A 17,916-nucleotide genomic window follows, 5' to 3' on the forward strand; every position below is an offset into this window, starting at 1 on the left:
ATGATGAGAACAATAAGGAAACTCTAACAAGTAAGGTTTGCACAGTTCACTCAAGGAGCAGATTTCATGACACTTCCCCCTGGATTCAAAGAGGACACTTTAATCTCACTACTATAAATATGACCTAAGGAAGGACCAGGGTGGAGCATGGGAAATACTGTCCTTTTAATTGTCTATTCTTTGGAGTAGCAATCTACTCATGATGTAACAGCCTCTGCTGGCTCCAGGCAAGTCATACAGCCTTTGAAAGGGTTCTGAGAAATGTTAGTTTCAGTTGATGCTACATGCCCGAATTAGAGCTCTTATCTTGGCTTCACTGTGTGTGCAGTGAGAGGGACGCATAGCAGCAGCACTAGGCAAGCTTTACTTGGATATCATCAGCCAAATCACTTCTCAGGGTATATCCTGGGTTTTCTCAGGGTTGTATCAGTCTTCCCACAGAATATCAATAATGCTTCTAACAGTGTAGGTGGAGCTTCAGGCCGTTTGTGATCCCTAAGGAATTTCACAGGGTTCCTCATTTATCTGTTCTGTATTTTCTTTATCCAGGTTTTTCCACAGCATTCTATGGAGTAGGAGGCCCTTTTGTCATTTCATCGGATGTCCAAAGAGCCTGCACATTGGCTATGTCTGCTACCTGAAGGAAACCAGCACCAGCAGGTAGGACTTGCTTCATCAGTCTAACCGATCTTTGGGCCGTGACACTCTCCCAGAGGGACACACCTGGGACACATGTGATAACCTGGATGTTCTATTCCCTCTACAGGAAACAACCCATCCATGCCAAAGGCCATGCTTTTCAAGCTGGCTGGAGACACACAGCCTTCATTTTCTCCCTTAACAATTAGTGTAGACACAATACAGATGGCTGATTCCCACTGCAAGTAAAACTAAAGATTGATGTGGCTGGATGTCTTACTGTTGACATTCTAAAGACAGCAATATCACACATGACCAACTCTTCTGTATACAGGTTTTGAACTATCTTGGACAAATGTTAGCACTGAAGAAGTTCTTCTCAGGCTTGTTGCTAATGAAGTGACCCCAGCTCAGTGTTCTTCTTGAGCTCTTGAAACTTTTTTCCATGTAGGTAACCAGTTGGGTAACGGACACACATTAGGAGAGCTCCGTAATGCTCCGTGCATGCCGTGCCTGAAGTTAGGGCACTGGTTGGATGTGCATGAATTACACGTAAGTACGTACAAGCTGCACAGGTGTAATTTTCCCTATAATTTCATTTGAGATACACTACAGTGTTATTTTTTGTTTGTTTTGTTGGTTTGTTGTTGTTTTTTTCAAGCATACAGTGCTAGTTATCCATTCAGGGCTACAGTTATAACCTGCATTAACACATAAATACATCTTTTGCCCACAATCGTTTGCATTCTGCTCTCTGGGTCAATGAATGTGTTATAGAGATTCAACTCCACAACCACTTTGTGAACCACCCTGCTTCTGCCATATGCTCTAAATGATGTGCTGATTTATTCAATGAATTATTTCGGATATGGATTGTTATAGAATCAGCTAGGCTGAAAAAACCTTTAAGATCACAAAGTCCAACCGTTACCCCAGGACTGCGAAGCCCACCACTACCTAAACCATGTCACAAAGGGCAAACTGCTCCCCCCTCAGGATCTACCCTTATGGCTGCCCCTCATGATCTCCACTTGCAGCCACTCCTCATCTGCCCCCTATTAAGTGGCCCACACTGTATAGCTGCCGCCCCTACCCCCCATGGCTGCCCCTGCTCTCCCCTCATGGACACCCCCCACATCCCATGGCAGCCCCTGCACTCCCCTCATGACTGCCCCTCAGCCCTCATGGCCACTCCTCAAACCCCATGACTGTCCTTGCTCTCCCCTCATGATCTCCCCTCATGGCCGCCTCTACTTTCCTCTCATGATCTCCTCTCATGGCTGCCTCTCCTGTCCCCTCATTACTGTCCCTCACCCCTCATGGCCAATCCTCACACCTCATGGCCACCCCTTCTTTCCCCTCACCATCTCCACTCATGGCTGCCTGTTCTCTCCCTTCATGATCTCCCCTTATGGCCGCCCCTTCTTTCCCCTCATGATCTCCTCTCATGGCTGCCTCTCCTGTCCCCTTATGACTGTCCCTCAGCCCTCGTGGCACTCCTCACATCTCATGGCTGCCCCTGCTCTCCCCTCATGGTCTCCTGTCATGGTGGCTTCTCCTTTCCCCTGACAATCTTCCCTCATGGCTGCTACTCCCTTCCCTCATGATCTTCACTCATATCTGCCCCTTTTTTCCCCTCATCATCTTCTCTCATGGCTGCCTCTCCTTTTCACTGATGGTCTTCCCTCATGGCTGCTCCTCCTTTCCCCTCATGATCTCCGCTCATGTCTACCACTTCTTTTCCCTCATGATCTCCCCTCATGGCCACCTCTCCTTTCCCCTCATGATCTCCACTCATGGCTGCCCATTCTTTCCCCTCACAATCTCCCCTCATGGCCGCCCTTCTTTCCCCTCACCATCTCCACTCATGGCCGCCCCTTCTTTCCCCTCATAATCTCCACTCATGGCTGCCCCTTCTTTCCCCTCATAATCTCCATTCATGGCTGCCAGTTCTTCCCCTTCACGATCTCCACTCATGGCTGCCCGTTCTTTCCCCTCACCATCTCCCCTCACGGCTGCCCCTTCTTTCCCCTCACGATCTCCCCTCACGGCTGCCCGTTCTTTCCCCTCACGATCTCCCCTCATGGCCGCCCCTTCTTTCCCCTCACAATCTCCACTGATAGCTGCTCCTTCTTTCCCCTCATAATCTCCATTCGTGGCTGCCTGTTCTTCCCCTTCACGATCTCCACTCATGGCTGCCCGTTCTTTCCCCTCACGATGTCTCCTCATGGCTGCCCGTTCTTCCCCTTCATGATCTCCACTCATGGCTGCCCCTTCTTTTCCCTCATGATCTCCACTCATGGCTGCCCATTCCTTCCCTTCACAATCTCCACTCATGGCTGCCCCTTCTTTTCCCTCACGAGCTCCCCTCAAAGCCACCCTTTCTTTCCCCTCATCATCTCCCCTCACTGCTGCCCCTCCTCTCCCCTCACAATCTCCACTCATGGCTGCCCGTTCTTTCCCCTCACAATGTCTCCTCATGGCTGCCCCTTCTTTCCCCTCACAATCTCCCCTCTTGGCCATCCCTCCTCACCCCTCATTATTTCCCCTTATGGTAAGCCCTTCTTTCCCCTCATGATCTTCCCTCATAAAATCATTGAACAGTTTGTGTTGGAAAAGGACCTTAAGATCACCCTGTTCCAGCCCCCTGCCATGGGCAGACACCTTCCACTAGAACATGCTGCCCAAAGTTCTGTTCAACCTGGCCCTGAACACTGCCAGGGATGGAGCATTTGCCGTTTTTTTGCACAATCCAGTCCAGTGTCTCACCACCCTCACAGTAGAGTACTTCCTTGCATCTAATCTGAACTTCCCCTGTTTAAGTCTGAACCCATTACCCCTTGTCTTGTCACTACAGTCCCTAACGAACAGTCCCTCTCCAGCACCCTTGTTAGGCTGCCTTCAGACTGGAAGGCTGCTCATGGCCGGCCCTTCTCTCCCCTCATGATATTCCCTCGCCAGCCTGGAGAGCCCGGGAAAGTCGCCGCTGACAGGCAACCTGGCCGGCTGCTAAACTGTGAGGGGCGAAGGTGGCCTTAGCCCCAAACTGCCTTTTGCTCAGGGTGACCCCAGCACGTTGGAGTTGCAGGGCTCGGGAGCGGCGCCAGAAAATTCCGAGAGGCTGCGGGAGGTCAGAGAAACCCCCGCCACATTCCCCACAACCGGCGACACATATCCTGATATATCGCGACATAGCCCCCAGCGCCCCGCCCACCCCGCAGCCCCTGCCCCCGGCCCCTGCGCGCATGCGCGGGAGGTGGGCGGCCGTGACCGCGGCAGCGGCAGAGGGGCTCCCTTAAAGAGCCAGGCGTGCGCTGCCCGCTCGCTTGTGGGCTGCCGCTCACCTCCAACCCTGCCCCGCCCCTGCCGCGCACCTGCGGGCGGCCCTGCGCAAGGCCTAGGGGGCAGCCGCGAGCCGCGGCGGGCGCTGTGATTGCGCCGGGCTCCCGCCCCCGTCCCCGCCGGCACCTGCGGCGGGCGGCCCCGCTCCGCGCCCGTAACCCGGAAGCGGTGCGGCTGCGAGGAGGGGAGAGCGCCGGGACATGGCCGCTGCCTGCTCCTGTCTCCGCGCCGCAGCCGGCATGGCCCTGCCCGCGGCGACGCGCAGCTGAGCATCGACCTTGCCTTCCCCTTTTCCTCCACCTCCTCCTCCCGCCGCCGCTCGGACGCTGCCTGGGCCGGGGCGGGGCCGGTAGCACTGAGGGGGCCCCTTGCTGCCTGGCAGGGGCCTCGGGGCCGGTGGCGGGTGGGGCTGGGCCGGGACGGGGCCGCGTGTGGTGCTGGGGGAAGGGCCCTTCCTGTGCGCGGCTGCATGTTCCTGGCGCGGGGAGCGCCTGCGCTTAGTGTTGGGCGCTGCACCGAGCCGGGGGGTCTGCGTGTTCGTCTTGTACATGTGTACATGTACTTGCGATCTGTTTCCTTTGAGGGAATCTAGGGTGGTGCTTTAGAGTTGTATTTACTGTAGCATTATTTGTGGGATTTGAAAAGGCTGGTTGTACTTCACTTACATCTTGTGGGGTTGCTTTTTTTGTTTGTAAGTTGGCTTTTTTTGTTATAAGCACGTTGTCAGGCTGCGAAAAGCTGAACTGTTTTTGCTGAACTGTAGTTCCTCCAAGGCTGTCATTGTTTGCATTTTGGGAGGGCAGCTGGTGGCCTTGCAGGAAGGTGTGCAGGTTGTGCTGGAGGAAGGCACTGGGTTGGTTCAGTTTTGATTTCTTTCCAGTATAGGTTAGTTTTTCTCCGGTGTCTCTGATGCCAGAACAAGGCCCCAGAATGAACGGTTTCTCTCTGGGCGAGCTCTGCTGGCTGTTCTGCTGCCCGCCTTGCCCCAGCCGCATCGCTGCCAAGCTGGCCTTCCTGCCCCCGGAGCCCACCTATACTGTGCTGCAGCCTGAGCAGCAGCAGGAGGCTGGGGCAGCAGCTGGGGCAGGGACCCCGACGGGATCAGGCACCTGCAGTCTGCACTTGAGTGAGCGGGCGGACTGGCAGTATTCGCAGCGCGAACTGGATGCTGTGGAAGTGTTCTTCTCCCGCACGGCTCGAGATAACAGGCTGGGCTGCATGTTCGTACGTTGTGCCCCCACTGGCCGGTACACCCTGCTCTTCTCACATGGTAATGCTGTGGATCTGGGCCAGATGTGCAGCTTCTATATTGGCCTTGGCTCCCGCATCAACTGCAACGTCTTCTCTTATGACTACTCTGGCTACGGGGTGAGCACTGGCAAGCCCTCTGAGAAAAACCTGTATGCAGACATTGATGCAGCCTGGCAGGCCCTCAGGACAAGGTAAATGAATATTTGGGGACAAGGTATTTCTGTATCTCTGTTTAATCCTAATAACTCCAATGTCTGCACAGCTGACCTGCTGAGAGGTGGAGGGGAATGGGTTTGTAGATGGTTTGTTATTTTGATGGCCTCACCAGATGTTCTGACAACAGCTGCAATGTGATTTGCTGGATGGCTTCATTTGTTAAAAGGTTTATTCAGCTGTATAATATGTTAGTCATTGCTCCACCACCAAAAAGCTCCATTTTGAGCAAGAGATACTGCACTGGTTGCAGTTCGAGCTTGCAGGGTACAAAAAGACCTTTTGCTTGAGACTTGCCCACCATGATCTATGTGTAGAGAGGTAACCCAGTGGAGCCAAAGCTTTGACTGAATTTGGTAGTAGCCTAGATTAGAGCTTACCAAGAAACTGCTGGTGTTTTGTGAAGTGTCTGGGGTTTCAGACACGCTCACCCGACGTAGACTACTTTCAGACAACTGTTATAAATTGGGTAGGGTAGCAGTGTGGAAGGAAAAAGTGTTGACAGGTGGAAGTAGAGCACGGGATTCTGCTAGGAGGAGGTGCCAAAGTAAGTGGCATCCAAAGGGGTGGAGCATCAGTGAGACAGCTCTGGCAAGGGGGCATAGCCAGTAGAAACAAGGAGGCCATGTGTCATAGGAAATCCCAAGCAGATATGCTGCCCCTGGCTCCTTGCTATAATTGGTTGTCATCCATGGGCCTCTGTTGCCTCTTCTGTCCACAGAAACCATGAGCTCTTCTTGCTGTTGCATAAGTGGTTCTTAAAATGGGACCTTGCAGAACATAGGAAGAGAGGGCTTTAAAAGGCTTAAATGGTTGTAATAGGGCAGGAGAAAAGAACAATGGAGGTTTTCTGTTCTTGGCTGTGGGGTTGTGTAGATGAACTTGGCTTCCATGAAATAAGTATTTACTGTCTATCTTAGGGATATGTGCCAGCTTCAAAAATAGTGACAGGAGTTGTTACTAATTTAGATAATTGGCTTTTCAAGGATCTGGGGATTGGTCAATCATGGAGTCCAACGTCAAGAGCATGGGAAAGAAAGGTGCAGGGGGAAAAACACGTTTTGTAGCAGGTGTTCTGTCTGGTGAGCAGGCCAGGTTCTGGGTACATTTTCCAGTTCACTCTCTCATAAAAAGAAAAATTTGTATATAAATAAAGAAATAATTTTAATCTGCTGTGTGCAGAATGAATTATTAAATGCCACTATTCCACATATGGATTATGTAAATGATGTCTAGGGAAGGAACAGAGCTGTGGCTGAGCCAAGCATAGTTAATGTTTGTCCTTTAGTTGCTGTGTTTTCTCTCTGTTTCTCTTTGTTTAGTTGATCATGTTTTTTCATGGAGGTATTCTAGAGCTCTGGAGAAGTGCTTTCACATCTGCGTTTAAGTGCTCCTTCTTGACAAGCATTTACTACATGTTTAAGGTCTACACATATCCAGAAATAAGGGGTTCCTTCACATAAATCTTTCAGGAAACCTGACCCAGTAGGTGATGCCTACACATGCCCAGCTTGCTCTGAGAGGATCAGGCTCCTTCTGTCAAAGTGTGACTGGAAGAGTTTATAGTTTTACATTAGAGCTTTTTACTTGGTTTATGCAAGATCTAGGTTTTGCTTTCCTCCTTAAATTGAGGGATTTTAAAAGTCCACCAACTTTTTACTTTACCATGTTTGTAAATCCCATGTCTTAGTGCTACCTTGAGAGTACTGTTAAGAGAAGTTGTGTTGTCATTGGTTAGATTTTCAGGAGCCAAAGGAAATATTACAGTAATTTAGGTGCTTAGTAAAGAAATTGGTTCCTGTAAAATGTAAGCTTAAAAAAAAACCCCAAGAAGTTAATTGATTCTGAACAGATGGCAGATGTCTTTTGAGCAGGTATGAACCAAAACAGTAATCTTTCTGCTGATGAATTATCTAAGCAGTAGTGTGAACTTTGATCATTTCTTAGCCCTTCTTCATAAGTCCAGGTGGCTCACAATTAAGTGAAATATTCTGCTGTAAAAATTCAAGTCTGCCTCTTGAGATAAAATGTATTATACCACCTCTGCTGCAGCGGTTCACTGGTAGCTTCCAAGAGTTTGTGTATGCTTTCATTCTTATTGCAAATTCCTAACATTTGGCCTGTAGCCATATGGTGGTGAACTGTAATGCAAAGTTGAAAGTGAAATCTTAAAATAGAGGTTCACTGTGCTATCAAAAGCATTTAGTCATCTATGCTAAGTTCTGTGGGAAGCTGTTGTTCTTCTGAATCCACCAGACGTTCCACATGGCAGTAGGAAGGAATTATTAAAATGTTGGAAGTCTGAGATTCTTTCTTTTTTGTTTTTTTTTACTTTTTTAAAATTGTGCCCATGAAGTACCACTGATACTTACAAATATTAATTTATCAGTGTATTATGAAAGTTTCAGTGATTGACATTACAAAAAGAGATTGCTGCCAAACTGGTGGGGAGCTGCATGTGTTTGCAAGCATAGCTGCAAATTTTGAGTGTATATTTTCAAGGTACTCAAATGAGGATCTCGCGATCCCATACACATTTAGGTATCAAAGCTTACATAACAGATGATTATAAAACTATTCTTTAAATAATGGATGGAAAATAATAAATTTTGTTTGTTTTCAATTATCATCTGTCTTTGGAGAATCTGTCAACTGTACTTTTAGTCTTTGTGAAGAGTAACTTATTTTCCTTAGTCCTAATTAAATGAGTATCTCTTCTCATGAATTAAGTACACTCTTAAATCATAATTTTACTAATTAGTTAGTTTGAATGTTGTCTTTCAGCCCAGGTGAAGATGTTGATGTATAATTTTATTCCCTTGAAATGGGTTCTTATAGATGTTCCTTCAGAGGCCTAACTGTAGCATTGGTTGTTCTAGTTCCAGTATAAACTGTTAATTGGTAATTAATTTGGTCTTTTATATATATTTATTTCCACTCGATGAACAAATTTCCATCTGGTATCTAAATGTTTCTCAGAGAATTTTCTGTTTCATTGCTTCAGATAACATTTTTTGTGCATGTGTTATTTTAGGCAGGTTGGTCTGGTTTTGTTCTGTTTGTTCCAAAGCCAGAACCAGATTGAAGAGAAGCTGTATTGGACTCTGTCTTCTATCATGATCCATATGGTTTTAAGTTGCTGCTTTTTATTCAGATGTGATTAACTCTTATCCTGATATCTGACTGACTTAGTGTAACATCTGCACAGACTGAATTGAATTGATTGTTGTCCTCCCCCTTCTTTCCTGAATTCCACATGGGAAGGTTGAACTTTCAAACATGTTTACATTAAGACAATGTACAGTACTTAAAAACAGGATGCACTCTTTGGGTCTGGGTACAGTGCTTAAGCACAAAACCATGACTGCTTTGTTGACTGTGTGCTATTTATATTAAAATCAATTTGTATGTTCTCTAAAAATTTGGAGAAGCATTGTGAAGTATTTTAAAACCCCAGTCAAATGAAGAAGGTACTGCTTCCCCACTCTCTCTGCTTCTGGAGTAAAGCATCAAAGAGGAGAAACTAATAGTCCACCTTTTGGATATTGAAAGGGGGAGAAGAAAATATAGTTAATAAGTACAAGAGTAAGAGCTGTTCTTGTTGCATTTAACATAATATAGCTAGATGTTTTTTCATGGTATACAAAATAAGCTAGTATCTTTCTTTTTTTCCTGTTTAAGCTTTTGATAAATGATAGATGTTACTGCAGTGTATAAATCCCTCATTCTCAAAATGTACATTTGAATTTGTCTTTCAGTTGATAGGAGAGCATTGGTTCGCTTCCATTTTTCATTATGTTTTTTGGCATGATGAAAGGAATTGGATTGTGAAATGGCATAGTAAAATGCAAGGGCTTTTGATCAGTGGATAAGAGGTAATTTAGAATGTTTAAATAGGTTTTTAAACTTTCCCCCCAAATTTAATGTAAAAAATGATCCAAAACGAAACCTTTTATTATATATGAATTTTACTATTTGTGGTGTTGATTATCAGTCTCTTCATATGGCTGTTTCATTTGCAGAAGTTAATGGAAAAATATTATGGTTTTCATTGGAGTAAAATTGAGAAACACACCTGATTGAATTAGAGTGATAACTAATCTTCTGAGGTTATGTCAGTTTAGTTTGTCTCCATTCTGATTCGCTGCAGTGGTTACAGCTTTATAGATGAATGATACCTTCAGGTTGTTTTACTTTGGTTTGTCAAAGCACTTATTTTGTACTTTAATTTTCTTTGCTACAGAATCTGCTTTCGCTAGCACTGTATTTTGGTGCATAATCTAGCCTGAGTTCTTTAGGTTGAATACTTAGAGGGTTCAGTAAGAAGATACCAACTAAATTCCTGATTTGGCCAAAGGCAGTGCTTGGCAGAGTCATGATAAATAATACAGGAGTAATAGCGTTCTCCCTGTTGATGGTTCATCACCTAGTAGATTTTTCTGTCGTTGACTTTGATAGGGTATTTCCCACTTTCAGCTTCTTAATAATGTTGCTATAGTGTCTGCAAAGGATTGTTTAAAGAGTCTGTTCCCTAAATCTTAACTTATTTTACCTGCCAGGGTCAATACATCAAGAAAAACTGCATACAGCTTTGCTCAAAAATAGAAACCTACAGAATAGTCTCCTGTTTATGCAGTGAGCAGAGATTAAATCAGATGATGAGCATCGCAGGGACAAATACCAACAACTGTTTAAAACAGGTGCTCTGATGTTCAAAGTTACTCAGAATGTTTACTGAGCTTTGGCGAGGTATTACATAGTTAAGTCACTGAAGTAAAAGTGGTTTTGTTAAATGTTTTTTCCCTATTTCTGTCAGGACTACAAGATCAAAGCTTGGTTTTTGTTTTTGTTTTGTTTTTTTTTTTTTTTTGTTTTTTTGTTTTTTAAAAGATGATTTTTCACTGTCAAGAATGTTTTGCATCTAGTGTTAATTGGGAAGAAAAATAAGCTGCCTAAGAGCCTTTGGCTAGCAACACTTGTTAACCCAGGTGTAGATAGTCCTGAAATTCATCTGCCTGAACTGGAGATGTTGGTTTACCCTGCTATACAAAGGTTGTAGGACCTGAGTGCTCGGCATCATCAGAGCATTGAACATGAAGGTTTCTAGGCAAACATGTTGTTAAATCCTACTTCCTGAAAGAGCTAAAGGTTTCTGTCTGCTTTTTAGCACTAAATTGCGTGAAGTGTACAAAAAAGAGAAAGGCAGCTCTTTCCCTTTCTCACTCTGCGTAGAGAAGTGTGTCACCTCTGGAGACTGAGCTGATGGTTGTTACACAGTGTCTGTTTCACCTGTGCGTTCTGCTAGCAGTGCTTAGATTTGTTCACTTTGGTCATAACAATGGAGCATGAGCTGTGCCATGTAAACCGCAGTGTTTTTGCTCTGAAGCCAGGGTCAGTCTTCAGTCTATTGCAACATCAAAACCAAAAAATCCCTCCAAAATTCAACCTTTATCCTTTGTTACTCTCCTGTTTTGGTGTGTTTCTAAGTGGTGAGGTAAGTTTATGCTAGCTCATTACTTGTGAGCCATAAGTAAAAAGAGCAAATTAAAAAAACAATTAGTAGAGAACGGTTAAAGCTATGAAGGTGGGTAATCTGCCAGCAAGTGTTTTTTTGGGGGAAGACTGACACTTCTTGAGCAAATGGATATTTGTCTTTTTTCATATTGAATGATGGAAATGTTTTTGTTTTGTTTTTTTTTATTTTTGTATCTTGTTTTGCCCTGTGATGCTTCCTCACATGGACATAAGCTAGTACAAAGGCAGTGCCAAGCAACTTAGTTCTGTAGCTTATGTCTGAATTTTGTATTTCATTTTGTTGTAATGTTTGCCTGGTGGAGAGGGCAGTGTGATTCTAGTAACTTTTAAACCCTGTCCCAAAACCACTTTTAAGCAAAGTATTAAGAAGTTAGTTCTTCAGTTGCATCCTCTGTTGGCTTTAAAGCCAACCATCTCAAAATAATGTAGCACTAATAAAACTAAGTGAAGAAATATCGTAGCCCTTCTTTATCCCTAAAGCCAGTAATAAATTTGATGAGTAACTAAACACTCCCTTCTGCCTTCCCTCACAAATATAAATCAATTACAAGGCTGCATTGGAAGAAGTTGAAATGAATTGTAAAATAAGCTGCAAATGTGTTGTATCTAACATGCTTGTGCACATACACGCTTGCTTTTACCAATTGCTCCCTAAAAAGGGCAGAAATCTTTCTCTGCTGGTTAGGAGATAGTTTCAGTTGCCACTGCACTTGAGAAAAGTTGAAGGCACTTACTTACCTGTGTGCAAGAGGAGGGGTTCCTTGTGGTCTTGCATGCTCAGACTGACATGATGAAGTTGAATTTCATTCCTACTCGCAAACTGTTTTGTTGCTGTGGGTTTTTAAATGTCAGGTTTTGTGAGCACTGGAATTGTGTGATTGTAAACCCAGGAAACTCTATGAACACAGATGAATAAAGATGCTTTTAATAGAAGGCTAAGAGGGTGATGACCTTGAAGGTCCCTTCCAACCCAAACTAATCTATGATTCTGTGACTATAGAGTGGGATGAGTAGTGCATAGTGTCATCTTAAGGGCTGAGGAACATCTTTGCATTCTTTATTCCAAAGGATAAATTAAGAAAAATGGATTATTGTAGCATGTTTGCACATTATGCTTTGCTGCTTACAGTCACAGAAGGGTGCAAATGTAGGCCAGTTGTATAATGTTATACTGGTGTTATCTATATCCATATCTTTATATTTTTTCAACCACTATGCTAACTTTGCAGACAAACTTCTCCTATCGGCATTAAACATTGTGGTTGGATTTGCTGATTATGAGACCAACTAATACAACGGCACAAAATTGTGCTAAACAGGAGGATCTGGCTCAGTGCCCCCCCCACCTTCCCACCCCATCATGTCTCCTGATGAGCACATGCACGTCTTCAAAAAAATCCCTACAATCATTAAATAAATCTGTAACATCTCAACTTTCAAAAAGGGGAATTCCATGTGAGTTCACAAGTGAAGAATGGTGTTGATGTGGAAGATGAGGTTTTATGTTAATATACTTGCCTCAAAGTCCAGAGGGGAAAATTTAAATTAGAGGTAATCTCAGAATAGTGCCTCTGTTTTTTTCTGTATTGCATATTTGTTAGAAAAGCTTCATGTATGCTTTCCTGACTGTAATATTATTTATTGATACAGTCTCTTGAAATTTTTTCTAGGTACACCTTCAAGACTGTTGATTTGAAATTAACTGTAGTTTAGACAATTTTGGGTATGCTTCTAGGCAGATCTCTGTTACTGTGCCTGATTAAAAAGTCCTGCTTACATATAGAAATGTTACTTTAAAAACTTTGACTGTGGTGAGTCTTGTTTATCAGCCAAGGCATGCTGCTGGAAGAAGCTGCATACATCAGTGTCTGGCAAATAACCCTTCTCAAGGCATGCAGTGTCAGCCAGTAGCTCAGAGACTTTTATTACTAATTTTTTACAGGATGCTGCCAAATTTCTTAAAGTGCCAGTATGTTAGACCAGTGACATGGAGTGGCTCTTTTTTTTTGTGTGCAGTAAATGACCACCTATGGAGTAATGGATAATGGAATCCAACAAGTCTGAAAATTCTGAGACCAACTACAGTTTGCTTCTCAGGAAAACACCCTTAAAATAGTATGGCTTAAATATTTCTCTTTTAGTAAGGTTGTTTCAAAAAGGGTTTGCTCTGGTTATAGGATCTTTCTGGACATTCCTCCCCTCTGCTGACTTTTAGTTAGCTTTGCTTTGAATGTTCTCACAGAAGTTGAAAAATGGTGTTCAGTATCAACAAAGAAGCAAACCCAGCTGTATATTTTTTCCAGTATACAGATAAACTGAGATAAGCTTCAAATTATTTTATCATTATTCCATGAATCTTAATAGCTATTTATAATAAAGATAGCAAGACACTTTATCTTAACTATTACACTGTACAGTAAATTGCAAGCCTTAATAATATACAAAATAAAAGGGAAGCCAACAACAATATGGGGGCAGACTTCTGTTGGGCATTTTGCAGCCAGAATGGTGTATGGAGCCATCTATACTTTAAAGGAAACTTTGAGTAGTTAACTTACTGCCTTAAGCATTGGACTGGTTTGTTTGTACAGATTTTAATCTTTGTCCCATCTCTGTATAGTCTTCCCCAGCATCTGATGAATGTATTTTTATAGGATGTTGGCTGTATTACAGCCTGGGGAAGGTGCCATCTTTCAAGAAAATAATCTTGCTTTTGAAGCGTGTTCTCCAGTGCAGATTTATGAAAGTCTTCTCCAGCAAGCTGTTTGTTCTTTATAGCTTCAGGTGTGTGTTTTGGTGTGTTGTTTTGGGGTTTTATAAATGAAGTAACTAATTTGGTATATTTATCTTGGAGGTGTTCCCTGGACAATTCTTACCTTGAGGCAGCTTGGTCAAGAGCCAGTCAGACTGGAATGTACCTCAGTGTGTGTATTAAGTTGTATTACGCATTTTTCCATAATATCTTTTTGTTGTTCCCTACTGTAACATTGTCTGTTTTTCTACTAAAGCATGTTTCTTCACGTGTCTTAATAATTCTACAGAAAAATTTAGTAGATTAGTCTGGGTATGAGCATCTTACCAAGTTTAACTGACTATAAAAGTACCAGAGTTTTAGGAAGAGGTGGGGTCACGAAACGTTTCAGCTTCAGTTTTGCTATTTTTATGCATACTAGTTTATGAGCATGTAACCTTTGCCTTGGACTAGTTCATAAGTACACTGTGGGTTAGCATACATTGCAGGCATCTCTTTCTGATGCAAGAAACACCCTTCAGGAGTCAGTACAGTAGTTAAAGATATTACCTGATATTTTAACCTTAAGTCTGACCAGGATACCTAAAAGGTTTTGACTTTTGCTGAATCTCTGCCACCTTCCAAGTTTCTGTTCCTCTGGTACAGAAACCCTCTGCCCTTTCCCCTGAGCTCTTGCTTATTAAGAGCTCTTCTGCTCTTATTCATACATTGTGATGTTCACTTCTAAAGCCCCCAGGCATGAAACCAGTGCAAGTAGTTCTTTATCCTGTTTTTGAAATTTGTACTAAAAATCAGTCTAATAATGCAGAAACTATCTGTGATGGAATACAGGCACAAATATAGTTGCCTTTAGAAAGAAATCCAAGAAATTTTTCTAATTTGTATTTGCATTAACAAAGACGATAGAATGTACTCAAATACTACTTGGATCCAAGTACTTGATGTTAAAGATTGCCATAAATCCACAATGTTCACCCAGTTTTGTATAGGGCGAAAGGGTTGGAAAGTCTCCTTGGTTTATTGAGTTCTTTTTTATCCTGAAATTAAGGAAGCTGGTGCCAAATGTACCACCCTTCCAAACTGGTTGCCCTTCTGTCAAAGCTCATCTAAGATCTGAGACCATATTGTGTAGAGCACTGAACAGACACTATTGATATAAATAAGACCTGGCAGCTTCCAATTATTTCAGGAAATTACCCTTTCTATCCAAAAATCCACTTTAATGATGTTCATAATGAGGAACATTAAACCTAAGGATCTTGGATGTTTCTTACCTGGATGCAGTTCTAAGCCTGTTGCATTTCAGCAGCAGGAAAAACTGAAGTAATATTCATAGCAATTTTCTCATGTTTTGTTTTTGTTTGTTTTTTGGTTTTTTTTAATGATGAAGTATGTGTTAATTCAGAATAAAGGAAGCAATGTTAGCTTAAACTTAACTTTGATTTTTGAAGGCTGTAGTTAGCAGGCATTGTTTGCCATTTGTTACACTGCTTTTTCTTCCTTCTGCTATTCCCAGTACTTCTAGGCAATAGTTTAATGTGAGCTATGTTTTTACCTACTCTTCACTGTAGAACTGAACAGACTTCCTTTTTAAATACTTCTTAACATTCTCATTAAATATTTCTATTTTGCCTCTGTCTTAGAAGCTTTGAGGTACTTGGACAAAGAGAAATACTGTTCATTTGAAAAATGTAATTGTTCAGAGATAGATATGAAAAACCTATGTTGAGGAAGAGCAGTAGCTGGTAACTAGAAGTGCATGTCATGAGATGGTGCAGGAAACATACATAGCCAAAACGTTGCTATCCAAATGGCATTTGGCCATAATGTAGGCATTAATATGTGTACTTTTCCAAGCACTGCACTGTTATCTGCTATTTCAGAAACAGAAACTTCAACAGGACAAGACTTCTTTATGCTGTGCAGGTTTACTGGTAGGCAGTTAAGTACCGGTGTGGCCTGTACTGGAATTGCTAACATTTTTTCCTGCATAACCAGTTGTTCTTCTGTGATACTGCAATCAAATTAAGAAGCCTGCTTGCTTTACAAGTACTGCATTGGAAATAGAAGCAAATAGGATGCTGAGTAACATCAGGAAACTGCTGCTCTTTTTTCTTTTATTATTTTCTTTAATTTTCTGAGGTGCATCTGCATGTCAGTTTCTACCTTTACATTATCAGCTGAAATAATGACCATAATAAGTGCTTGCATTAGCAGTTGTCCATGATCCACAGCTAGGTACTTCTGCTTCTTGTCCAGTAGTTAACTGTTAATTGGTAAGCATCGTTTTTTGAGGGGGAAAAGGCTGACTAGCCTGGAATCTTTTGCCAAAAAGACTACAAGAGCAATTGGCCCCATTAACTAGGTATGTTGGCAGAAACTAATCTGCAAGCATGCTGTTTGGCAGTTGTCAAAACCTTCATTTGCATGATATGGGCAAAATGCCTTTTACTACATAGAAGCTTGGATGGGCCCAGATAAGATACCTGGACAAGTATGTATGACCTGGATTTTCTGATGTGAGGTTAGGAAAGTTTTGAGAAGTGAATACTTTTCTAAAGGTACAAAATTACAGTTCAACATTTCTTAGATTAACATTTATTACTTGAAGATAGGTAAAATTTCTGATATGAAATATTTTTAACTATAATTAAATGCAGATATCTGTTTCTGTAATAAATTACTTTTTTGTGCTGTCTTTCCGTGTTTCTGGAGAGCACAAGGCAGGTTTCATGAGCGCTTCAACTGAACAGAGGTATTCAGGAGAAACTTCATGCCAAATTTTATTGTTCACAGTTCTTAGCAGTATTTACTGGGAGAAGGGAGAAAGGATTTAGCCCCTGGGTTTGTAGTGATAAAGGCTTTGGCTAGGAAATTTGATTTTTAAGCTCTGAACTAGTTATCTGTGGTCTGCTGTTTTAGAACATCTGGTGCTGCTAATCCTGGTGATTGCTATATATTTTTTTTAATCAGCTTTATGTTGACTGTTGCTGGGGCCTGAACATTCATTGTGCTGAAGTTCATCATAGGAACATTTGCAAGAGGAAAATAAAGTGTAAACCAGTGTGATAATGTATAGAGTTTGTGGAGCAATGGATCTTTAATCCTGGTAGAGTCAAATCAGACCAGCAACAGGAGCAACAGGAATGGAAGAACTTGAGGATGTATAGGAGAAAGAGATTGATGAGTCTGTTTTTTGGTGTGTTTTTTTTTTTTTGTTTGTTTGTTTTGTGTTTGTTTTTTTTTTTAAAAATCAGAGTGCCAATACAAAAATGACAGAGAAGGAAAAAAGCAGTAGGTTTTCTAGTTTCTGAAAAGGTGCTGGAAGAATATTTTCCAGTTATAAACTGCTTTTGTAAAATGTCTGTCCTCCATTTTGGCAGTTATCACTTTGGTATTAGAATATTTAATGAATCTAATTGAAAATGGATCACTGAGAGAAGGCAGGAGGGACTCGTCAGGAGGATACTGTTTCTCTTCGAGGCTGTGGATTTGCCACTTCTTTGAAAGCAAATGCTGAAGTGCATACAGATTCACACTGTAATAAAGCTCAGTGTCTGGAGCAGTTAGAAAATTGGTATGTGTTGCCTCCACTTATCTGGGGATTGAGGGAAAAATAGAGGTTACAGTGTCACTTATCCAAGGAGGATTTCTTCTTATTTATGATTCACAAGACATGTCAGTGCAGAGGAATCACCTATTGTTCCGATTTTAAAATTAAAATACTGCCTGTCTTTCTTTTTTCAGTCTGTGGAATTGGTTAGAGTAACTCAAAGAAACACTAATTGTTTTCAGAGAGTTAAAGAGGACTTATCCAAGCATGGTGGTCTCCTGGATAGCACAGGCCTTGACACTGCTTGGCTTCTGCATACAGCCCTCCAGTGATTGAGATACTGCATATCTTTGAGAGAAGCCCAGTCTTATTTAATAACTTTCTTTGTTCTTCTACAGTGTTTGAGCGTATTAATGTAGGTATATAAAGGAAAGAGAAATCGTACTGCCAGCTGAGTCATCTTTGTATAATGCTGTCTGATAAAATATTCATATACTGGGGACAGATGCATTCATCTGCAGTCAGTTCTTTTTGGCAGTATTAGACCAGTTCATTGGTACTGATCACTTTTGAATCAGGACCTTTCTGCTGTTCATGTCCTCAATGTGCCTTTCTGCCCTCTCCTGCTGTT

General features: G+C 42.4%; 1 protein-coding gene across 1 annotated transcript in view; it reads left to right on the plus strand.

Annotated features, from left to right (window-relative positions):
• The first annotated feature begins 4,496 nt into the window (after positions 1 to 4,496).
• Positions 4,497 to 17,916, plus strand: part of ABHD17C (abhydrolase domain containing 17C, depalmitoylase) — a 29,205-nt gene continuing 15,785 nt past the window's right edge. The window contains exon 1 of the mRNA XM_061446812.1: positions 4,497 to 5,423. Coding sequence (XP_061302796.1) covers positions 4,891 to 5,423 — 533 coding nt within the window. The 5' untranslated portion in view covers positions 4,497 to 4,890. The remainder of the gene's footprint in view (positions 5,424 to 17,916) is intronic.

This window comes from Pezoporus flaviventris, unplaced genomic scaffold (assembly GCF_033815535.1).
Source record: "Pezoporus flaviventris isolate CSIRO_AGI_PZ_B2104156 unplaced genomic scaffold, CSIRO_AGI_Pfla_v1 ptg000006l, whole genome shotgun sequence".
Lineage (NCBI taxonomy): Eukaryota > Metazoa > Chordata > Aves > Psittaciformes > Psittacidae > Pezoporus > Pezoporus flaviventris.